This window comes from Tupaia chinensis, unplaced genomic scaffold (assembly GCF_000334495.1).
Source record: "Tupaia chinensis unplaced genomic scaffold, TupChi_1.0 Scaffold000627_1, whole genome shotgun sequence".
Classification (NCBI taxonomy): domain Eukaryota; kingdom Metazoa; phylum Chordata; class Mammalia; order Scandentia; family Tupaiidae; genus Tupaia; species Tupaia belangeri.
The window spans coordinates 4,339,641-4,363,311 of record NW_006160147.1 but is presented as its reverse complement, the minus strand read 5'-3'; the positions used below and the strand labels follow the sequence as shown (position 1 = coordinate 4,363,311).

The following is a 23,671-nucleotide window of genomic DNA, read 5'->3' as shown; positions in this document are numbered from 1 at the left end:
GTTAACGCTTTTCCTGAGGTCAAATGACCAGCAAACCTGAGAGTCAGATTTTGAACCTAAAGTCTTCTTTCCATTGTACCCTAAAACTCCTCACTTTCAGCCAGTGGAGTTTAGAGCGGACAGCTGTCAGCACTCAGAGGAGAGGTCTGTGTGCTCGGGGTCACCAGGGAGGAAGAGTGGCAGGTGGGACCTGGTGGGAGGGTAGAGACCTTCCAGTTTTAGACTGTTTTCTGGAGAATAGGGAGGGGGAGATAGGAAGGTGTCATTTTCCATGACTTCCTGGGTCACAAACATGGCCTTCTAACCTAATTCCCTTGCAGCCTAAAACAGTCCCTGGAGATAGGGTGAGGTTTTGGAACCCGAGGTGGTCAGGTCAGTTCTATGCTGTTCCCATTACCCCATTTCTCTCTGAACTGGGTGTGTAGGCCCCTACCCTTAGAAGCTGCCTCCCCATCCCCAGCTTAATATGTACTTGGTTTAAGGCTCTCAAGTCAGAGCTGCAGCCAGGAGGCTCGTCAGTCAGTATGAATGGCCTGGAGCCCAGCCCTCCCTACCTCCAGCCCCATTCCGAGCATCATTGGGGAAGAGGGGCATGGATCAATTTCTGGACTTTTCCCCTAAATACAACACCTGGGGAAGAAGTCAGGATAGACACATTCTTCACCTCCCTCCTCTCCAACGTGAACTGGGGACAATCAGCATGAACTGCCTTGGAACACCCTTGGCCAGTCCACCAGTTTCTGGTTCTAAGCAGAAGGCTTTCCCCCTAGAAGCTGCAGGACCGGCCTACCCATGAGTCCCACTGTCCCGGGCTCTTAGGCCCAACACTGCAGCCTGCTTCTCCCATAGTCCTCGGCCTTCAGCCAAGCAAGGCAGCCCCCCAGCCGCAGCAGCACGAGCCCCTCAGGACAGTCTTGTGTGTCGGGGGGGTGGGGCAGCTGGGTGCTACTGAGGATGGGGGCTGGGAGGACACCCCCAAGAGACTTATTGCCCCCTTTGGGGAAGAAGAGCTCAGTGTGTGCTCCAGGTCCAGGGCAGAGGAGCAGAGGGGTCCTGGGGTGAGTACCAACCTGAGCTGTCTCAGCTCTACCCTGTCTCACTGGGAAGCCCTGGTCGGGGCCCTGACTCTCTCTGGGCCTCAGGTTTCTCCCCTGGAAAATGAGGGAAGTGAAGTAGCTGGGCCCTAAGGCCCCTTCCTCAGCTCCCCAATCTACGGCTGTGCCAGTGTCTTCCCTCTGGCCCCAGATGTGTGGGGACTGCGGCAGACTCTGACCTGACTCTCCAGACCGGTCCTGTCCAAGCGCTTCACACCTCAGACTCCACTCTAAGGTTTCTCTGACGTTGCCTCTTCAGTCTGCTCTGAAAAAGGCTCAACCTCCCCAGGACTGGTTCTCACAGGTCTGTACCTCCAGGCCTGGCACAGGGCGGGGCGCATGGAGGAGCTCAGGTTCCCCGGGCTGGAAGGCTGGCCCCCCCTTGCCTCCCCTATCTCCTCACCACCCAAGATCTCACAGCGGGGCACGGAGCTTCTAGGCTTCCCAGAGAAAGGAGAGGATGAGCTTCCCTGCAACCCCACCAGTTCCCATGCACCCACGCACTCGCGCGCCCAGCAGCCACAGGCCAGGTCAAAGCCTGACGCTGCAGGGCAGGGTGGTGAAGACCTTTCTGTCTTTAGCCTTGAGGTGTTTGCTTAAGTCATAGGGCTGCTCTGCCCCAAACATGATTCTGCCCACACCCTTGGCACGGGCCCACACAGGGCACACGTGCAACCAACCAGTAGATGCAGAGAAGGCCAGAGGCCCAAGGATGGACAGAGGTGACAGAGTGAGTCTCCTTACAGATCTGGCCTCAGTTTGCTCGTCTGAGAAAAAGCTGTCCCTTAGCTGGTGCCCTCAAAGGTGGCTGGGTCAGGAGGGTCCTTGGTGAAGACTTTGGCTTTATCTGCATAATTCAGTAAAGCCCCAAAGCCCGTTTGGTGTGAGTGTGCGTGTGTGCGTGTGTGTGTGTGTACATGAAGTGTGATGTGACTATTAAAGAACAGGGTTGGAGAGGATGAACTAGCTCTGGGTCAGAGGGGAACACAGTCACGGCTTTAAAGAAAATAACCTTGAATGGGTTTAGAAGTCAGAGAGGGCTTAGGGTTGAGCTGGAAAGCTCTCCTGGAAACAGTGCTCCCAGGGGCAGTCCCCACCCTACTTCCTCCCGGGAATGGCCCACCCGCGTTGGTAGTCAGGGAGCCAGGCTTCCGAGTGACAGGCCCTCCTGCCATCCTCAGGGTCCCTCGCTGACCTCCCTCCCGTTGCCTTAAGGGCTGAACCAGCGCCTCCTTTCTGCATACCGTAGCACTGTTTCCATGTTACTCTTATTACCCTGCCGTATTAGGTCTTCTTAGCTTCCCTCTCCCCCACCCCCCAGGCTGTGAGATTTTTTTCAGGGGAAGATGGAGTCTTATTTATCTCAGTGTCCCCAGGAGGTCTCCGGTACTTGATAAGGGTTCTTGGTGAATGAATGAATGGAGGGATGGAGACTTCAGTCCTAGTCTGCTTCCAAAGAAGAGTCTACCCCGCTCCAGAGAGACAGGTTGGTGCTCGCCTACTTTCATCATTAAAAAGGAGAAACTAAGATGGCGGCCTGGTTCGATGTGCGTGTGTTTCTGGTGCCTCTTGGTTTCTGAGTCTGTCTCCGTCCTTTTTCTCTGCATGTCTATTTCTGCCATGTGTCCATCTGTCTTTCCCTCTGCCAGCCCTAACTCTGTCCCACAATTTCATTCTATCCACAACAGCCCTAAGATGACCTTTTCAGCCACCTGGGCTGCTCCGTCCGCCTCCTGCTCTTAGCTCCCCCAACCTCTGATCGGGGTTTCTGCTCCTAGCCCATCCCTAGATTCGGAGGCTCATGGCCACTTAGAGACTTCAGATAAACCTCTAGACTTATCTCTGCCTCCTGGCCCACAATTTCGTTCTATCCACAACAGCCCTAAGATGGCCTTTTCAGCCACCTGGGCTGCTCCGCCTCCTGCTCTTAGCTCCCCCAACCTCTGATCGGGGTTTCTGCTCCTAGCCCATCCCCAGATTCAGAGGCTCATGGCCACTTAGAGACTTCAGATAAACCTCTAGACTTATCTCTGCCTCCTGGCCTCTTATGCAAGCTCCTTCCCATAGTCTTGCTGAGACGGCAGGGAAAGGGCTGGGGAGGAGAACCAAGAGCTCCCCAGCCCTGAACGTGCTCTGGAGGCCTCAGTCACCTTCACTCAGGCTACCTGGGGAGGCCAAAAACGTCTAACAGGTGAGGTTGCGTATAGTGTCTCATTCTTGGCTTGGCAGGTTCAAAGATACTAAAGAGATATAATGGACCCAGTAAGGGTGGAAGCCATGAAATCCATGTTAGATTCCTGTCCTTTCCATCCAAATCTTTGTGATCTTGAGCAAAAGCTATTTTCGCTTTGTCAGCCTCTATTTCCTCATTCGAAAGCTGAGAATAACGTGCTATGTCAGATGTGGTTATGAGAATGAAATTAGATAACCTGCATGAAAATCAAGTGCTGCTAGGAATGTCAGTCAGACTCAGCAACAGAGACTAACTCACATTAGCAAAACTCACACTAGACCGGTTGATAGTCCAGAATGTCCATGGGTCAATTACAAGAGAAAAAGTGCATCTACGGGCAGTCCTGGATGCTCCGGTCAGGTGGGCAGTGCATTCTCTGCCCTGAAGCATCCAAAATACCAGCAAAATATTCTAGGTGTGCATGGTCTCTCAGCTAGGGGACACAGTTGTCTGATGGTGATGGACACTGACACCTGGTTGTAGGAGGAGACTGATGACTCATCTGCTTTCCAGGAATTTCCTGGCCAAAGTTTACAACAGGTCAAGATGCCCACAACACTGGACAGTGCTGGAGATGCAGGGTCAAAGTCTTACCGTTTGGCTCTGCTTTGTTTAAAGATCCCATCATACAGTCGCCCACTCATTCTGCAAGTCTTCGTTTAGCTCCTGCTTGGTTCCAGGCAGTGGGCTCAGTGGTAGGGTACAAAGCGAGCAGCAGGGCCGTGCCTGCCCGCTCTCCACATGGAGTCCACAGTCTTTGGAGAAAGAGCGACACCTGAACGTGGAATGGGTTGGCGGCAGTCAGTGTTACACTGGAGGAGCAGAGGAAGCCACAGGAACAGACACGCAAGGTGGAGCCAAGCCCATGCAGGGGTCTGGGGAAGGGCCTCCAGGGGCAGCGTCTATGCACTTGGCCTTCCATCAGCCGCTGGCAAGGCATGCTTGGGCCACTTGCATCCCAGCTTTCTTCAGTCGCATCAGGCCCCTGGCTACACCCTGACAACTCTGAGTGACCTCGGGTATTTCCGTAGTCCCCACAAGCAATGCATCTACAAACTAGCCTTGGGGTTGGGCCTGTAGCTAATTCATTCTTTCATTTATTGAGCAAATATTTATTGAGCCCCATTATGTGCTGAAGCTAGCTTATTTCTCTCTCTTTCCTGAGGGGACTTTGGTTCCAACTTCCAGGGTCTCACTGCAGCCCCTGTGCTGATTTCAACCCTCTCCAGAGACTGTTACCTTTTGACCGATGAGAGGTGAAGTCAGCGCTAGCATAGTGCAGGCCCAGCTCTCCAGGAAGGGACTCCTGCTGCCAGGTGGGACTCTCTGTCTCTGGGACTCTCTGTCTTTGGAGATGTGTCGAAGAACTCCCCCACCCTGCCTCCCACCCCCCGTCCAGATTTGCTTTCTGGGATTCTTCCCCAGTGCTCAGTGGGCATGGGTTGGGCAGCGCGGGCCCAGAAGGCAAGCAACAGCCTGAGCAGTGCCACGACCCAGGCAGACATTGCCCCTAGAAGGGGCAGAGGCCCGGGAATCAAATCTGCCAGGTTTCCCATCAGCTTTCACAGAGTTGTTCTAAGTGCAGTTCTAGGGCTCCTTCCCAGACCCCAGACCCCCACGTTCTCTCTGCACACTCTCTGGGGAGTTAGGAGAGCCAGGAAGACGTTCCTACTGCACCGATGGATACACCACAGCAGGGCTCGCCAGTGACCTAAGGTCTCCACCATAGCCTCAAGTGCCCAAGGGCCTCAGGGTCTCCCAAACATGGCTCGTCCCCTTCCCCAGGGGTGTTCAGAGGTCCACTGTCCCTTCACCCTTCAGATCTCCAACCTTCAAAGTAAGCAGCCCCTGGACTCCACCCCTCGGGTGGCCTCAATACGTCCCATTGTCCAAGAGGCTCTTCGGTTTGACCCCAGCCCCATAAGCAGCAGGACAGCGAGCTGGGAGAGGAGGCCCCCTCCTCGCCGGCCGCCCTGGGGGAACCTGTGGGGCAGGGGCCCCGCTGAATGTGACCTATTGTCTTCAGGTGGATTTAGGAAGTGCCAAGCTCCCATCAAACAGCCCTGCTCCCCAGGTAAAACAAAAAAAGGGCTGTTCATTTGGGACCTTTTTCCCCTTATCTCCTTTTCCTATCTCCTCAGGCTTAGCTATGGTGTAGTGTTTAAAACCACTTCCCCTCCAGGCCAATCAGAAGCCGGGGCTCACCCCGTGGCCCTGAGGTAAAGTTATTTATAAACGCCTCCCTGGATTATTTGAGCAGAGCCCTTTCGCACTCCTCGGGAACACCTTCGGCTGCCCGCTCCCCAGACACACCTGCAGCCCTGCCCCGCTCAGCTCAGCCTCCGGTAAGCCCCACCCAGCTGGCCCACCCCACCAGGCTGGGGTCATTCATGGAAAGGGTAGGCAATGGGCGCTGAGAGGAGTATGGCAAGAACCAACTGGTCACGGAGGTGGGCTGCTAGCCAACCTGAGCACAGGTGCGAAGGACGCCCGGGCCCCTCAGGCCTGAGTCTGAAAGCAGCCCCAGCCCTTCCCCTCTGATGAGCCCATCCGGTCCTTCCCTTCAAGTAAGGGCCTTGGCTGGAGGTGTGCAGGGCCGAGGCTGTGGCAGGAAGGTCCACCAGACCCCGAGCAGTGAGGCCTTCCAGCCATCCCCCCCCTCCCCAGAGAAAAACAACTGGGATCTCCCTGGGGTGCGGACTCAAGCTGCTGGCTCTGCCCCTCCCCTTTCTTGTTCAGTCTCTCTAACGCCTGGCTCCCTGGCCTGTGCTGCCTGGCGTCTCCCCTTCCCACCTCCCCTCCGCTGTTCTCCCTCACTCCTTCTTCGCTTCTCCTCTGTCCTAGGCACTCAGCACTGACCTCGTGGAATCCCGTTTGTCCCATTTAATCCCGAGAGGTTGGAAGAGGTAGAGGGGAAACCACAGAGTGAAAGAGGGTGAGCAAGAATCCAGTTTCATCGGCAGGTGGGACCAGGACCCAGGGGACCCGACTCCCAGGCGAATGTTCAACACAGGAATGCTTGGGTGAGACAGGAAATAGGGAGCCAGCTCCACAGGCTCCCAGTCTGGGAGACCCTCATCCTGCAGCCCCAAGGGGTCCCAAGCCACCCCCAGGCAATTACCATCCTAACTCCAACTCCCAGGACATTTGGCCCTAGGGTCTGAGCACAGGAGGAAGACCAACTTGAAGGGCATGTCCCCAGGAGGGACATGACCCCTGTCCCATGACTGCCCCCCTCCCACCCCTCTCCTTGGCCCTGGCCTCAGAACCTGACCAGACCCTGCCAGGTAGCCTAGACACTGCACCCCATGACCACTTCCCAGGCATGTCCAAGAGCCTGCACGAGTGCTCTTGGGTGCATTCTCATGAAGTTAAATCCCAGGGGCAGTGCATTGGTGGTTTAGTGGTGAGCATAGCTGCCTTCAAAGCAGTCGACCCAGGTTCAATTCCCAGCAAACACACTGTGCCAACTTTGGGGCCAGCAGTTGGCACAGTTAAGGTTGAGGTGCTAGACTCCCATACGGCCAACTGCGGTTCTAGTCCTGGACCTGGTAGCTTGAAACACACACTGGACACACCCAAAATCTCAAAAGGAGAATGGAGAGAAGGGACTGTGGCATGGCCATCCCCCCTGGTGGGTGGGGGGGGACAATTTCTCACTTTCTGTCTCTCTGGTGAGTAAATGTGCCCTGTAGCAAAAATCTCTCTTAGAAATAAAAGCAAGTCCTAGAGGTAGATTTGTCTTCCCCTCTCAAGGTCCATGGTCTTCTGGAGCTGTCACCTAACTGGCACTGAGGGGCATGGGCTGAACTCTTCTGAACTCCTGGCTTCCTGGAACCCCAGCAGCCAGGCCTCACTGGTCATTGCTCAGCCCCCTACTTCCAAGTGAGGGTAGCCCTGGTCTCTTTAAAGACTCCTAGGAGTCAGGCCTCAGTGTCGTCCCAGGGAGCCCATGACCTTGTTCAGGTCTCACTTGCTGGAACTTGTTTCTTCAGCCCAGGCCCTGTCTACCGGTTCCCAGGGGAGAGCAGAGAGGGCAGGAGCGTGCTCTTGGAGCTAGGGGGTGGGGATGGGGGTGTCAGCCTGACTCTCCCCCTGTATGGGGTACAGTCTCTGGAATGCCCAGAGACTGGACAGACACCGGATGTGACTGTTAAGGCTATTAGGCTGGGGTGAGGAGGGGCAGGAGACTGCCCCAGAAACGAGAGGACAGTAGGGAGAAGTGGAGTGTTTAAAATGCCTTAGGCAGGGGGAGCATAGACCTCTGCCTCCTCCCTCACCCTGCCTGGGGCCGAGTCTCCAGCAGAGACCCCAGCCCACCTGTCCCAGCCCCAGCTCACACCCCAGCCTTCCACTCGCAGGCTGCACTTTCCCTGCAGCTCGCACCTGAGATGAGGCCAGCCAAGCTGCAGCGGAGAGAGGGGAAACCTCCAAGTGACCTTTCCTCTCCCCAGAACACAGCAATCGCCAGGAAGGGGCAGTGATAAGGATACCAGGGTGGGTTGGCCAAGCCGGGGCTGCTCCCGTGCCTGGCACAGATGTATCAAAGAAACCACCCCCCACCACTTGCACACACCCAGCAGGGCTGAGGGAGGGAGTCAGTCTGGGCCACAATGACAGGATCACCTCCAGGCCTGACCGAAACCCACAGATGAACTTCCTGCCTCCCTGTGCCCCAGATGCCCTGCCCCTTCTAAAGACTCTCTGCTTTCCCTCTCCCCAATCTGGTCAGGGCACGAGGCAGGGGTGCAGGGCAGACAGGGGAAGGAGAGCTGAGAGAGGGTGCCCTGCGAGGTGGCCGGCCAGAGAGAACCCTCTGGGTTAACAGGCTTAAGAATACTAGCAGGAGGGACCAGCAGTTAATTAATGGCTATGTCACTGGACTCCCACGTAGTAAACCACGGTTCAAGTCCCAGACCGAGTGGCTTAAACTCACACCGGGCACGTGTGCGTGTGTGCCCAGGATCCCGAGAGGAGCCTGGAGGAGAAGGGACTGTGGCGTGGTCATCCCCCTATGGGAGTGATTTCTCACTTTCTGTCTGTCTCTCTCTGTCTTTGTGGCGAGCGCATATGCCCTATAGCAAAAACCTCTAAAAAAAAGAAAAAGAATACTAGTAGGGAAAACAGCAAGCAGATGGCATGATGGTAACATCTCCGGACTCCCACATAGTCGACTGCGGTTTGAGTCCCAGACTTGACTTAAAACTCACACCAGGCGCATGTGTGAGTGTACCGAAGATCCTAAGAGAAGAAGGGATCGTGGCAAGGCCATCCCCCTACAGTTGATTTCTCGCTTTCTGTCTCTCCAGCAAGTGCATGCGCCATATAGCAAAAATCTCTCAAAAAAAAAAAAAAAAGAACACTAGTCAGAATGTGTTACCCACGTACCAGAGCCAGGCACTGCTCCAAGCTGTCCAATGCCCTAGCTGGGCACCGTGCCCAAGCCCATCTCTGCCTCTCTGCGCACGGTGCACTGGTGATGTGACAGACTTGGTCAGAGACGTGCTTGGGAGAAGGGGCCAATGGACCCTCTTTGGCCTGAGCTCATTGTGAGGGATCCTGGGGAAGCTGGGTGGGGGACACTGCCCAGCCTGTGCCAGCCCCTCAGAGTTCATCCAGCTCCACGAGACCCCTGGATTCCCCCTGCCAGGGCTTAGGGGTCATCACCTCCCATGCCTCCAACCTTCTGCTCTTCCTTCTCTCTCTCTACACCCCTTAAGCCCCACAGCACCCCCCGGTCCCTCCAGCTCCTTCTTTCCTCCACAGCGGCAGTGGAACAGGGTCACCCTTTTGTTCCTCAATGTTGTCACACGGTACCTGCTATTTACCCCTGATTTGGTGGGGGCACTGGGGGCAGGGGGGCTGCCACTGCGACGGGGCTCCGTCGATCCACGCCGGTGGCCACAGGACACTGGACCGTTTTTCCCGCCATGCTGACATCACTGGCAGGGCTGCGTGCTTGTGTAACTAGGGGTCAAATTGTCAGGTCCCCTAGCTCCCATCCTTGCTTCCTCTTTCACCTTCCCATCCCTAACCTAGCATAGTGAGGCACCCTCTCTGCGTGTCCCCAGGAACTCTGAGCTCCCAGGGAACCCCGGGAGCCATCTGCAAGAGGCAGGGCCCTCCCCATGTCTCTGGTTCACCCTTTTCCACCTCCCTCATCCCCCTTTCCTCCACTGTCCCCAGGCCTGAAGGACTGGCTGCAGATGAAGTAACCTCCCCTCCTGAACCCCACCCTGCCTCAACCCCTGTTCTTGGAATTAGGAAGTGTGGTGCCACCTCCTACCCGGGAGCCTAGCAGCTCCTTTGGTGGTAGATTTGCGACTCTGTCACTGTCTTAGAGAAATGGAGACCAGGAGGGAAGGCGAGACCCATGACGGAGCCCTCAGGAGGAGAAACAGAGCCCAGTGGTTCTGTCAGTCAGCTGGGTGGCAAGGTCACCAAGTGGTCTGAGGGGGGCACTCAGTGGACAACCCCAGGGAGCAAGGATAAGCAGTGGTACCCTAGCTGGTCTGGAGCCCCTTCCAACAGGAGCACTTGAGTTGGAATCACAGACCAGGTTCCGGTTTCGCCCACCTCTTTCTAACACTCATTTCTTCATCTGCCAAATGGAAGGAGTAGACCAGCGTAGTCCTCCCATCCCCTTCTAGACAGAATGTTCTGACCCGACCGGCTGGCTCAGGGGTTTTCCTTTTTGTGTGGTGTAAACGTGGGGTTGTGGAAGTGCCTACAGCCTTCTCCCCTTCGACACCCTGTTTCTGGAATGGAATGGACAGAGACTGTGGGGGAAAGGACAGAGCTGGTGTTCCAGTAAAGCAAGGGAGATTTCCTCCCTGTGTCGGAGGGGACTCTCCTAGTGCCTGGTCCCCTGCCCACAGGGAAGCCTACCCAGAAGGGCAGAAACCTCCAGAGCCACCCACCTATTGCTCCCTGAAGGACTGCCAGCACCCCCACCTGTTGCTGCCTTCCTGTCCCCAGAAGGGGCAGCCAGAAATGGCCAAGGCCAACTCTGGTGTACAGGCTAGGAAGTGCACTTGAGGGAGTCAAGGAGAACAAGAGATCCCCCGGGCCAGCGTGGTCAGGAAAGACTTCGGAGATGAGAAGGAGGAAGACAAGGAGTAGGAGAGGCAGGGACGGGGTGGAGGAGGAACTCAAGCAGGTCTTAAGGACAGGCAGGTCTTGAAAGGCAGAAATGAGTCAGGACATCTCAGGTGAAGAGGAAAGTGTGAACAGAGACCCAAGGTTGCTTGGAGAGTGCAAAACAAGTCAGCTCGGATAATACAGAGGGACCCCAGCCAGTAAATCTACCAGGTCCACCAGAACAAGGCCAGAAAAGGCAAAAATGCCAAAATAAGGAGATGGGATTTTATCCTCCTAGAAATGAGGAAGCTGGAGCTTTCTGAGCAGGGAGTGTAGGCTGGATTGGAAGCCGGGAAACAAGGCCATCGCGATAGTCCTGGCGTGAAGTGAGACGTGGGAAGGGAGTGGGACAAGGCAGAAGCACAGAGGTTGTGGGCTGGAGAGGAGGACAGGACAGAGGAAGGAAATAGCAAGGACAGAAGGAAATGCCAATAGGACCTGACCAACAGCTGCAGGCGGAGGCTGAGGGGAGGGAGAGAAGAGAGACGAGTGACAGGGAGAAAGGCGCCACTGAGGAAATGGGAATGGGAGCTGGCCTCAGGGGGTTCAGGAGGACCAGATATTACTAACAGTCCTCCCACCACCCCACACACAAGCAAACGCGCTACTCAAATGTACAGCCTTTGCAGCAGCCTGGAAGATGCTTCTGGGATCCTGCCTACTGGTTGGCATGGAAACAAATCCCTCATCTCCCTTCTTCCAAAGGACTTTCCTCTCCTGATTCAAGGTCTCTCTCCCCCACCAAAAAAAAAAAAAAAAAAAAAAAAAATTTTCTCAGTTTCTGTCTCTCTGTCTCTGTCTGTCTGGTGCGCGCACGCGCCCTATAGGTCCCCCCCCCCCCCAAAAAAAAAAAAAAAAAAAAAACAGAATTAGCTATTTCTTTGCAAGTGCTCTGTCGGTGGCCTGGGATGGACTCCTCAAAGCAAGAGTCTTTCTCTAAAGCCTGGTCTGGAGCTCTGGGTTCCTCTAAGGGGGCCGTGCTCCCCACTCATTGCTCCCAAAGAGTCTGCCAGGCAAACCACTTGGGAAGCCAGCCCCTGGGAGAACCTGAGGCGGCTGGGGAGGAAGAGTGAGACCACCCTGCCTCACTGGAGGGCGAAGGTCTAGAAGGCTCGGAATTGCCTCTCCCATGAGGAAGGAAGCACCCTCCCATCTTAATAATAGTAATCACCGCCGTTACCATTTACTGGTGCCTAGAGAGGCCTGCCACTTCACACACATGAGCTCATTTAATCCTCACAGCAATTGTCTGGGACTGTTATTACCCCCACTTACAGATGAAGAAACTGAATCTTTGAACCCAGGTCACTGTGGCTGGAAAACGTGTGCCGTGTTCCTTACGCCGCGCTGCCTCTGTGTCTCCCACTGAGCTGGCTCACACGCCGGTGCAGTGACTCATCTCTACCCGAGTCTCCGCCAAAACACCATTTCTTGATTCAGTCAGCAAGCTTTGGCAAGTACACGCGGAATGCCCAGCAGGGGGCTGGCCACTGCCGCAAGGCAGCTTCTTCCCCACTCTTCCCATCTCGTGTGTATCTCCAGGGGCTTTGGCCAGGCGTTCAGCCTGTAGTTCCCCGTGGACCTCAGGGTCCCAACCTTCATCAACTTGAGCCCGAGCTTATTAATAATAGGAACTCACATTCAGATCATTCTCGCCTTGTTATATAACCTTTGGATGTTCACTAATTCATTTGATCTTCACAACAACGCTGAGAGATAGGTATATTACCCCTACTTTACTGGCGAGGGAGGAATCAGAGCTTCAGAGAAGTACTGTCACCCAGTCCACCTGACCAGGAAAGCCAGGCCTGCTTGGTGCTCACTCGCTCTCTCTCTCGCGCTCTCTCTCTCTCTCTCTCCTCTCCTCTCTCTCTCTCCTTTCCACCAATGGCATGGCCCAGCTTGCTACCCTCTGAGAACCTCTGACCTCCATGTGGCTCCCATTTTCAGCCCCATCTCAAATCTTCGCCAAACTGGTCACAGCCACCCGCCACTCCCCCTTCTGGGCAGAATCTACCTCTGAGCTTGCCCCCTCTCTCTCCTCTCTGCTCTCGGGGACAGAGGACAGGAAGGGGACCAGTGGTTGCAGGAGGGAGGGGGAAAGCCTCCCTCAGGGAACTCCTTTGGGCCTCAGGGCCCTGGCGCTTAGCTCTGCCCAGCTCAGCTCTGGGAACGTCAGCCAGGTTGCGCAAAAAGCAAGGAGGAGAGAAACAGCATACACAAGGGTGGGGGAAAGCTTAGACACAGGAAGCCGTGGGAGAGAGCCAGTGGCAGGCCATCCTAAGTCCCCAAACACACCACTGTCCCTCACAGGAAACCTGCTGGTTCAAGAAGAGTCCTCCTGAGGTCCCCCCGGCCACCCCCTGCCTCTCCCAAGTTGACTGGCTGAGCAGTGTGGGCCTTTCTGCCGAGGGAACTGGACTCTGGGGAGGAGGAGTGGCTCAGGGGGCACCGGTCTGGGTGGGAGTAGGACCCACACGCTGAACCCAGCTGCGACTGCCGTCCTTGTGCCTCCTCTTTGCCTGGTGTTCGGCGGGGGTGACGGTGATGTCACAGGTGTGGAGTGCCAGCCACGTGCTGGGTGCCAAGCAAAACAGCCAGAGTGAGTGTGTGCATCATCAGTGCCTGGGAAGGAAGGCCACCAAGAAGTGAGTCTGGTGGAAAGACTTGACAGAGGAAAGGGAGGCACCTTGCTGGGTGGGGGCGGGGAGGGACAGAATAAAGCTGCTGCAACGAGGACCAGGCAGAGAAGGCCCGAGCTGGCACAGGGAGGGATGCCCCCTCATGCTCCTCCACTCTGCTTCTCCCAAAGTTTGTAAATGCCCCAGCCATGAGCCAGCCCAGGCCCCGCTATGTGGTAGACAGAGCCGCATACTCTCTCACCCTCTTCGACGACGAGTTTGAGAAGAAGGACCGGACGTACCCAGTGGGAGAGAAACTTCGCAATGCCTTCAGGTAATGGCCCAGAGCCCACACTCCTCTTTCCTCTGCTCCCCCCAAATCCTTCCCGCGCCAGGGCATGGATCCTGCACCAGAATCCCTGAGACAAGGTGTCGGGCAGCCCTGGGGAAGTGAGGTTCTGAACCTTATATTTACAGTCTTAGAAACTCACGTGCGTGCAGCCTCTGGGAGGACAGGGAGGAGGAGCGAGAACCGTTCCGTGTCAGGCTTATAGGGCATCTCCCGTCCACTGCCTCTTAGTCCACCCAAGTCTTTCTTGGTTTTTTAAGAGAGCAATAGTTGGACAGGCCACCACATGGAGGGGTAGGGAACATTGGCACCCTTCCTCCAGACCTGTCCCCTCCTCATTGAAAACAGCCTGAAGCCAACATCTCCCCATGCCCTCTGTCCTCTTTGCCTCCTGGATGTTCCTTGCTTCGGCTGGGGCAGAGGAGGTTTTTCTGGTCCAGAGAAGGCCCAAAGGAGGCCCTAAATCTCTGGGATTCCTTGAGGGAGACATAGCAGAATGTGGTCCTTCCTGCCCATAGGCTCTTGTCACTCTCAGACTCCTGGAACTGTGATGGTAAGTAGTGAGACCTTGCCTCTAAGGAAGGGGTGAATCGAGGTGATCTGTGCCCACCTCTCAGGAACCCAAGGTGACCAGCTTTAACCCCCCCCTTCCAAAACTTCTGGTGGAGGTCGAGCAGGCCTAACTGAGGGCTGGCTCATAGTCCCTCACTCCCCTGGGGAAACAGCTGATTCAGTTACCTGGATTGAGGTCACTGGCAATGGCTAAGTGGAGATGCAGGTGGAACTGGTTCAGGCCAGGGGCATCACCCACTTGGATTCTACTGAAAGCCTTAGCCCAACCCTGCTTCTTTTATGAAGCTCCATCTCTGCCCAGTTAGAGTCAAGGGCTTGGGTGTCCAGTGTTCCGGTACTATATCCACAGCTATACTCAGTTAAGTGGGATCTGCCGGTCTTTGTGCCCAAAGAGTTCAAATTTGAGTTGCTTCTGTATTGGAGGAATGTGGTGCTCTGATATTGTCTGAAAAGATTTAGATGATGAGGGCTGGCAGGTGGCATGGTGGTTAAGGGTGCTGGATTCCCATATGGCTGACCCTGGTTCGAGTCCTGGACCTGGTGGCTTGCTTTCTTGCCCTCCCTTTCTCTCTCTCTCTCTCTCTCTCTCTCTGTCTCGTCAAATTAAAATATATATAAATAAATAAATAAATAAATAAATAAATAACGATAACAAGTGGAATTAAATAAATTTTAAAAAAAGATTAAGATGATGAAAACTACAAAGGGATGAAAGGAACGAGCCATTCCCATGATGCTGGCATGAGAGCCTTGAACAGTGCCTGCCCACAGAAGTTGTTCCAACAAATATTTGTTTAATAAACAAACATATATCTAGAAAGCGAGTCCTGCTCTCCACTTCCCTCTTGGCCTCTGGGGCCTCTGCATGGGTGTTTGGTATCTGTTTCCAGCTCTTTGTTCAGGCTTTGTATTGTTTTGCCTGGCATATGGCAGACTTGCAAGTAAGGCCGGGCATGTACCAGCCCTCAGATGAGCAGTTTTTCTCTCCCTAGACAGCTCTCTATTTGTAAGTCCAGTTTTCTCTGCCACAAATAACCTGCGGGGCTGGCTCTCTCTGAGAACAAGGCTTTCGAGGTGCATTAAGGGATTTACTAGCAGCCCAACTCTTCCACCACTATCCCGGGGATGGGAGAGGCACCCACGAGGCCTAGAGGAGGCTGGAGAGTCAGGTGTCGATGGCAATGCCATTCCATGGAGTGTACTCTGGGACACAAAACTCTCCTAGACTTTCCAGGGTACAAAGCATTGTCTGTGTTGGTTTCAGTCTTGGGTGACATCCAAGGGACCCAGTGTCAGGGAAACTATTGTTGAGCAACAGCAAAGAGCAGGAATTGGTGCTGAGTAGGAAAGGAGGCCTAATCGGAGCAGGCCAGTGAGTCATGAGAAGGGCCCTGAGTATTTGAGTTCCTGGGGCCAGAAAAGCAAATGTCCCTCAGCTCCTTCCAGCCATCAATCCACCTGCTGTCACGCTTGGGTTTGTAGGTCCTTATTCCTGCCGCTCCTGAATTTCTCTGAAAGGACCTAAGGTGTTTAACAAACAGGGAAGGGATCAGCTCTCCCCACCCTGCATTGACCAATGAACAGCTCCCCCATTCTTTCCTCTTTCTGCTGGTCAATTAGCAGGGGAAAGAGCTCCAGTGTTTAAGTCCTCACTCACAAAGGAGGGTGAGTCAGCAGAGACGCACCCTGCAGGGACAAGAGAACCTTCCTTTTGGGGGAAATCCTAAGAAAAAAAATGGAAGTAGGCAGCCTTCACTTGGGCTGAGTTTCAACGCTGACCCATCCTTTCCCTTATTTATTCATTCAACAAATATTTGCTAAGCACCCCTGTGTGGTGCTCCTAGTGTACGCGGGTGAGACAGGCTTCTCACCATGATGGGGGAGACAGACGAAAGCATAAATTACAGCGCAGGATGGCCCGGAGCTGCAGGAGCCCCGACAAAGGTACTGGCTGTGCTCAGTCAGACGGGACTCAGAAAAGCCTTCCCTGGAGAAAGACCAGGAGATAGGCTGGATACATCAGAAGGCCAAGCCGACATAAAATCCACATCTTTAAGCCAAGCCCATGGACTTGCCAGGTCCCCGGCCAGCAGTCAGAAGACCTCCCGCTGATGCCCTCACGAGAACGTCCCTGCCTTGCCGTCTCAGTTTCGTTAGCATACTGTACAGCGTGGGTGCTCAGTGCTACTCCGGAAATCCGAGTGGATTCTGAATGAAAGAATGAAATGAACCCGATTTTATAATCCCTCTCCAATTCGGAGAGTCCGCTCCACGCAGAGCCGACTGCAGACCTACCTCCTCCCCTCTAGATGTTCCTCCGCCAAGATTAAGGCTGTGGTGTTTGGGCTGCTGCCTGTGCTCTCATGGCTCCCCAAGTACAAGATCAAAGACTACATCATCCCCGACCTGCTTGGCGGACTCAGCGGGGGATCCATCCAGGTCCCACAGGGTGAGGAGGTCCCCTCAGTGGGCCTGGCCTGGTGTTCCCTCCATCCCTCTCCCCACCACATCCCTCTGTAACCGCCATCAGCCAAGCACGTGTGAAGCCCTCACTTTTCTTGTCCTTTGCAGGCATGGCATTTGCCCTGCTGGCCAACCTTCCTGCAGTCAACGGCCTCTACTCCTCCTTCTTCCCCCTCCTGACCTACTTCTTCCTGGGGGGTGTGCACCAGATGGTGCCAGGTAAGGCCTCTCCCCTCTCAGCAGGCAGGGTGACCTGGACTGCAAGGACGGGTGAAGGGGTCTGGGTGATTTTCCATCTGCATTCTCCTAGCACTGGTGCCAACCACAGTGGGGGTCAGTGCCAGGTCCTCAGTGACCTCGTGGGAGCCGTAGAGCTGCCGTGAGCTCTGCTAGCATGAGCTGTCCCATCTGCCTCCCTGGCAGAACAACACACGCATGTGCAGTGAAGGGCCCGGCAGGCATGAGAAAGCACTGTCTAACTCCTAGGCTGGGACTTGGAGGGCCACCTCAGGGACACGTGGAGCTCCTGGTCTTAATGAGATGGAGAAGCGACTGGTCGCCAGGGCTCTGTTGTTTTTCTAGGTTCATTTCCTTACGTGTCCAGTGAGTAACGTGGACAGTTAAGGTGAAAGCACCTTGAAGAGCATAGATGAGAATCATTGTTGTTATGCTGAGGAGGTCTGGAGGTGTGGCGCCCGTCCCCCTGGGCTCCTTTTCTGATTTCCGTGGGCATGGTCCAAACCTCTGATTTTTGCTGGCTGGGTGGGGCACCACAGGTACCTTTGCCGTTATCAGCATCCTGGTGGGTAACATCTGTCTGCAGCTGGCCCCAGAGTCAAAATTCCGGGTCTTCAACAGCACCACCAACGAGAGCTATGTGGACACGGCAGCCATGGCGGCGGAGAGGTTGCACGTGTCGGCAACGCTTGCCTGCCTGACTGCCATCATCCAGGTGAGGGGGACAGCTCCCAACCGTCAGGGCCCTAAGCCAGCGGGGTGTCAGATCACTCTGGCCTGCCTCCAAGTCCCAGTGCGGAGGCTAACGCTGCCATAGGTGGGAGGGCTCTACCTCCTCCCTCTGTCCCTCCCCAGAGCCAAAAGGACCTTGGAAATTCAGAGTAGCAAGACCATCCCTAAGATCAACAGTTGCACCTTATGAACTGTCCTGAGTTTAAAGACTGCCTAAAAGATCCGCAGTCTCTCTCTCCACTACCCCTTGGAGAGACCCACCTCCGCCAGCACAGTCCTGCAGGCTACTGTCGTGCTAACATCCTCACCCCCCTCCAGCACCTCTGCTCCAAGCCCCAGCATGAGTTGCGCAGCATAAATCGAGCTCCTACAAAGGATTCTGCCAGGTTTTATGAGAGCAAGTGCTGCACCATAGAACACAAGAGCCAGGAGCAGCCTCAGAGAGCCCTTTCATCCACACGTGCATTCATTCCACTGAAGTGTCATGTTAGAAGCTGTGCTAAGCCCTGGGGATACAAGATAAGTAACAAAGAGACCCAGTTCACAAGTTGCTCCCAGCCCAGGGGGAGGAAGTAGCGGTGTTAACAGACAAATGTGGATGTGGTGAGATAAACAGCATCAAGGAATGCACAAGTATCTGCAGGAACACAGAAGAGAGAGTCAGGGAAGGCCTCAAAGAGGAGGTGACATTTGACCTCTTGGAGAGAATGAGAAAAATTAACCAGAAACCAAATGGGAAAGGTGCAGAAGGTCTGTCCAGACAGAAGGAACAGCACCCCAAAGCGTAAGAGAGTGATCTCAACAAGGAAGAGCAAGGAGTTTGGTGTGGTTGGAGGGCAGACGGCCAGAAGCTGGACAAGCGGGCAGAGGCCAGACAGTGAAATTTGTCATCTATCCCCCAGGCGGGATAGTTTGGATCCAACTGGTAATTTGTAAGGATCCTTCCAGCTACAGAGAACATGATGGATGGAAAGTGGATTAGAATGGAAACGGGAGACCTGTTGGGAGACTCTGTAGAGGCCCAGGGAAGCTGCGGGAGTGGGGGCAGGGGAGGAGTCTGGATTAGGGCGGTGGCTGTAAACGGGAGACGGTAGTGGACTTCAGGAGTATTTGGAGGAGTGTCAACAGGGCTTGGTGAGAGGGTGGTTACCAGAGGTAGGGGAGGATGACCTCTGAGTTCTTGGTTGGGTCACCAGTTCATGGTGGTGCCATTTACTGAGAGCAGAAACATGGGAGAAAAGCAGGGTTATTTCACAGAGAAGGAAAGCGAGGGGAAGTGGCACTGAGGCCCATGCATGCAGGGACTGAAGGTCTGTGTGGGGACACAGGGCACAGTGAAGGGCTCACTTCTCTATGAACTCCAGGCCTTGGTTAGGGTCGGGCAGGTCACAGGAGCAGTGACCCCCATCCTGGTCTCCCACACACACGCCCTCTTCCCTCCTCTCAGATGGGCCTGGGCTTCGTGCAGTTCGGCTTCGTGGCCATCTACCTCTCTGAGTCCTTCATCCGGGGCTTTATGACAGCTGCCGGCCTGCAGATCCTCATCTCAGTGCTCAAGTACATCTTTGGACTGACAGTCCCCTCCTACACGGGCCCGGGCTCCATCGTCTTTGTGAGTCTGAGGGTACACCCCTGCAGATGGGGCACAGCACAGACACACAAGCAGAATTCACTATGTTCAGGAGCTGTGGGCTCCTCGTTAGGAGATGTTCTCGACAGGTGACCATTGTGCAGAGAGGATTCCAAGGGCATCCCACCTTGGGAGGGAGGGTTGAACGCCTGACTTTGGGGCTCAGTGAAGCTCCTTGGGGTTAATCCCTGCAGACAAGGAGATGTGCAGACTGTCAGTTCCCCATTCCAGCACCCCAGCCCTCTCCAGGGAAGTCCTTCCTCATTCCTAATCACTATCCCTCTCCTTAGCTTGAACTCTTCTAGAGAAAAGGAAATGTTTCTATCTCAGTATTAGCTCCCAGTGCGCCCCCTAGGGGAGGGGTGGGAGATGGCATGGTTGCAGGGTCTAGGTCCTGCTTTGGTGCACCTCCTGGAACAGTGTGGGACCTTTCCCTGGGTAGGCACCAACAGAGGGGGTAGTATGGGGAGAAGGGGTGGGAGCCTGTGAGCGTGATGCTCTCTCCCCCAGACCTTCATTGACATTTGCAAAAACCTCCCCCACACCAACATCGCCTCGCTCGTCTTCGCCCTCATCAGCGGTGTCTTCCTGGTGTTGGTGAAGGAGCTCAATGCTCGCTACAGGCACAAGATCCGCTTCCCCATCCCCACAGAGATGATCGTGGTAAGTGCCTTGCCCAGGACCAGGGTGTTGGGGGCTGGGCTGGGAGGGCTGTGAGAAAAGGAATCCAGCTCCAGCCAGGACCCAGGGAGCCCCTATTCATCCCCACCTCACTCCCTCCATTGGCCGACAGTGGGACAAAAGTTAGACATAAATTCATCTGTCCCCTGTATTTGGCTGCTCCTCTCTTCCTGCTCCTAAGGTTGTCCTCCTCCTCTCAAAAAGGAGTAAGATTTGGGGTCCCCAGAGAGAAGGGAGACTTGGGAGAAACCCGTGCCCTAGCCCTAATCTAGGACAATTCCTACTCTCTACTTGGCTTTGCAGGTCGTGGTGGCAACAGCTATCTCCGGGGGCTGTAAGATGCCCAAAAAGTACCACATGCAGATCGTGGGCGAGATCCAACATGGGTGAGTCCAGGTGGCCCCGACGCCTGGCCCCACCCACACCACACCCCCCTGCCAAGACCTGGGCTAGAGATGGAGATGAGATGAGCTCTGACGTATGAACTCCTGCAAGCTGACACTATTACTTAGTACTGAGCCAATGCCAGGCGTCTTAGGATGAGCCAGCCTTAACTGCTACAGTCCCCCAAGAGTCTCTATGTTAAACAAAGCCTCTCTGATTGGTCCCGTGCTGGCTCTTTGCCTTGCTCAAATACACTGACTCTTTAAATCCATGCAGAAAGCAAGCTACTGGGATCAACAAGAGTCAGTAAGCATCCACTCTGTGCCAGGCACCATGCTTGGCCCTGGGAGGAGAGAGGTAGAGCTTGTCCTGCAGAGGTAGAGCAGGCGTGGGAAGGCCTTGCACCACTGAGGGTCTGTGGGTCCTCAGATTATGAGCACATAGGGTTCAGAGTCTGGGAGGAAACAAACCAGGCCCCACCCTTATTGGCTCTGTGACCTTGGACAAGTTAGGTCCTCCAAGCCTCGGTTTCCTCCTTTGTAAAACAGGACTGATGGTGGGTACCCCTGAGGTTGAACTGCAGATTCAGGTTGGATGGGATTACTTTGTAGAGACCCTGGGATGGAGCAAGGTCTGGCTGCCCTCCCTCTCCTCTCCTCACGCGCTTGGGCCCTGCCTCCCTCCTGGCTCCTCGGCAGGTTCCCCACTCCGGTGTTGCCTGTGGTTTCGCAGTGGAAGGACATGATTGGCACAGCCTTCTCCCTGGCCATCGTGGGTTATGTCATCAACCTGGCTGTGGGCCGGACCCTAGCCAACAAGCATGGCTATGACGTGGATTCTAACCAGGTAGCTCTGGTCACCCTCAGCAGGGCTGGGGGTGATGGGCCAGCGGAGTCCTGGAAAGAGACATCTTGGAGCTCTCTGGGCTGAGGGGAGGCAGGCTGCCTGCCAGCAGGAACCAGGGGTATCTGATCCCAAGAGGTGGACCATCTCCTAGCTGAGAGTATGTGACTTTATGTCCGCAGGGTCACTCCCCAGTATGTTTGATCCCCACCCCTACCTTCCCCCACTGTCCTCTCCTCCCTCCTACAGACTTTCCATCCTGCCCCTCTCCCCACAGGAGATGATCGCCCTGGGCTGCAGCAACTTCTTTGGCTCCTTCTTTAAGATCCACGTCATTTGCTGTGCACTCTCTGTCACTCTGGCTGTGGACGGAGCTGGAGGAAAATCGCAGGTGGGCCCTGTCCTAGGGGAGCGGGCTGGGGGTGCAAACAAAGCAACTGCCCCATGGAAGCCAGGCCCCTTGAGGCAGGCCAGCTCTCCAACCTTCCTTCTCCTTCCCTAGTCCGCTCCACCCAAGGCATCTCTTGGAGATACTTTAGGAACAAGGGTCTCACTGGTACCCATAGCTCCTGGCTCTCTCTGAACAGGTAGCGAGCCTGTGCGTGTCTCTGGTGGTGATGATTACCATGCTGGTCCTGGGGACCTATCTGTATCCTCTCCCCAAGGTAAGAACGAGGACAGTGAGAGTCTGGTCAGAACAGTCCCTAAGAGCTGTGCAGCCCTTCACAACGTGCTGTCACTGTCACTCTTAGAGAGGGGGGAAGAGCACGGGTGATGCTGGGATGGACCCCGAGGCTCTAGCGCCTGCGTTTCCCACACCTAACATTGCATGCAGAGACTGGGGACCCTGTCAGGGAGGCATTCCAAAACTCTAGCTCTGTCCTGCCTAGCTCGGGGGTCAGGTGTGTATAGGAAGGGTGGGAGGAAGGAGACATGCCAGGCGACCCGGAACCACGCTCTGCTTCCCCAGTCTGTGCTAGGAGCCCTGATCGCCGTCAACCTCAAGAACTCCCTCAAGCAACTGGCTGACCCCTACTATCTGTGGAGGAAGAGCAAGCTGGACTGTGTAGGTACTGGGGAGCACTGGGAACCCTCTCAGCCTCTGCCCGTCCACCAGGCCCACAGCCCTGTCCAACAGCGCTCTCCCTGGCCAGCCGCTTCCTCTGTAGCACAGCTGAGTGGTTAAGAGTCCAGGTTCTGAAGCGAGATAGCCTAGGTTCAAACCCTAACTCCACTGTTGCCCGGCTGTGGTCAGTAGCAGGTCCCTTAGCCTCTCCAAGCCTCGGCCTCCTCACCTGTGAAATAAGCACCGTACCCTCTACCCTCTAGGGTTGCTGATGGAGAGAAATACGATAATGCAAGTAGGCGGCATATCGTCGTTAACTGTATCTTGTGCTTCATAAAAGCCAGTCGCTATCATTTTTATGGACTCGCGAAGGCAAAAAAGCAAAAGGAAATTGTTTCTTTTTTTTTTTTTTTAAAGCCTAGAACATCAAGCCAGAGAACCAGTTCTTGAGCAAGTTACCCGACCTCTCTGGGGCTCTGTTTCCTCATCTGTAAATGAGGACAATAGTCACGGCTGTGTCACCCTCTGGTTCTGAGGATTAAATAAGATCACAATGGGAAAGCACCCAGTGGCCGTAAACATTCTGCACACGTCACTCCTTGCGTGGTTAGTCACACACGCCGCTGCCTCTTCCGCGGGACCATGGCGGCTGCCTGCCAGCAGGAACCAGGGGTATCTGATCCCAAGAGGTGGACCATCTCCTAGCTGAGAGTATGTGACTTTATGTCCGCAGGGTCACTCCCCAGTATGTTTGATCCCCACCCCTACCTTCCCCCACTGTCCTCTCCTCCCTCCTACAGACTTTCCATCCTGCCCCTCTCCCCACAGGAGATGATCGCCCTGGGCTGCAGCAACTTCTTTGGCTCCTTCTTTAAGATCCACGTCATTTGCTGTGCACTCTCTGTCACTCTGGCTGTGGACGGAGCTGGAGGAAAATCGCAGGTGGGCCCTGTCCTAGGGGAGCGGGCTGGGGGTGCAAACAAAGCAACTGCCCCATGGAAGCCAGGCCCCTTGAGGCAGGCCAGCTCTCCAACCTTCCTTCTCCTTCCCTAGTCCGCTCCACCCAAGGCATCTCTTGGAGATACTTTAGGAACAAGGGTCTCACTGGTACCCATAGCTCCTGGCTCTCTCTGAACAGGTAGCGAGCCTGTGCGTGTCTCTGGTGGTGATGATTACCATGCTGGTCCTGGGGACCTATCTGTATCCTCTCCCCAAGGTAAGAACGAGGACAGTGAGAGTCTGGTCAGAACAGTCCCTAAGAGCTGTGCAGCCCTTCACAACGTGCTGTCACTGTCACTCTTAGAGAGGGGGGAAGAGCACGGGTGATGCTGGGATGGACCCCGAGGCTCTAGCGCCTGCGTTTCCCACACCTAACATTGCATGCAGAGACTGGGGACCCTGTCAGGGAGGCATTCCAAAACTCTAGCTCTGTCCTGCCTAGCTCGGGGGTCAGGTGTGTATAGGAAGGGTGGGAGGAAGGAGACATGCCAGGCGACCCGGCACCACGCTCTGCTTCCCCAGTCTGTGCTAGGAGCCCTGATCGCCGTCAACCTCAAGAACTCCCTCAAGCAACTGGCTGACCCCTACTATCTGTGGAGGAAGAGCAAGCTGGACTGTGTAGGGAC

The 23,671-nt window shown here is 55.1% G+C and overlaps 1 protein-coding gene across 1 annotated transcript in view; it reads left to right on the top strand.

The window, feature by feature from the left end:
- The first annotated feature begins 13,297 nt into the window (after nt 1-13,297).
- Nucleotides 13,298-23,671, top strand: part of SLC26A9 (solute carrier family 26 member 9) — a 21,256-nt gene continuing 10,882 nt past the window's right edge. The window contains exons 1-11 of the mRNA XM_006159265.1: nt 13,298-13,422; nt 16,320-16,459; nt 16,582-16,692; nt 17,250-17,425; nt 18,890-19,054; nt 19,583-19,735; nt 20,057-20,139; nt 20,836-20,983; nt 21,258-21,371; nt 21,568-21,645; nt 21,951-22,046. Of these exons, the coding sequence (XP_006159327.1) occupies nt 13,298-13,422; nt 16,320-16,459; nt 16,582-16,692; nt 17,250-17,425; nt 18,890-19,054; nt 19,583-19,735; nt 20,057-20,139; nt 20,836-20,983; nt 21,258-21,371; nt 21,568-21,645; nt 21,951-22,046 (1,389 nt within the window). The remainder of the gene's footprint in view (nt 13,423-16,319; nt 16,460-16,581; nt 16,693-17,249; nt 17,426-18,889; nt 19,055-19,582; nt 19,736-20,056; nt 20,140-20,835; nt 20,984-21,257; nt 21,372-21,567; nt 21,646-21,950; nt 22,047-23,671) is intronic.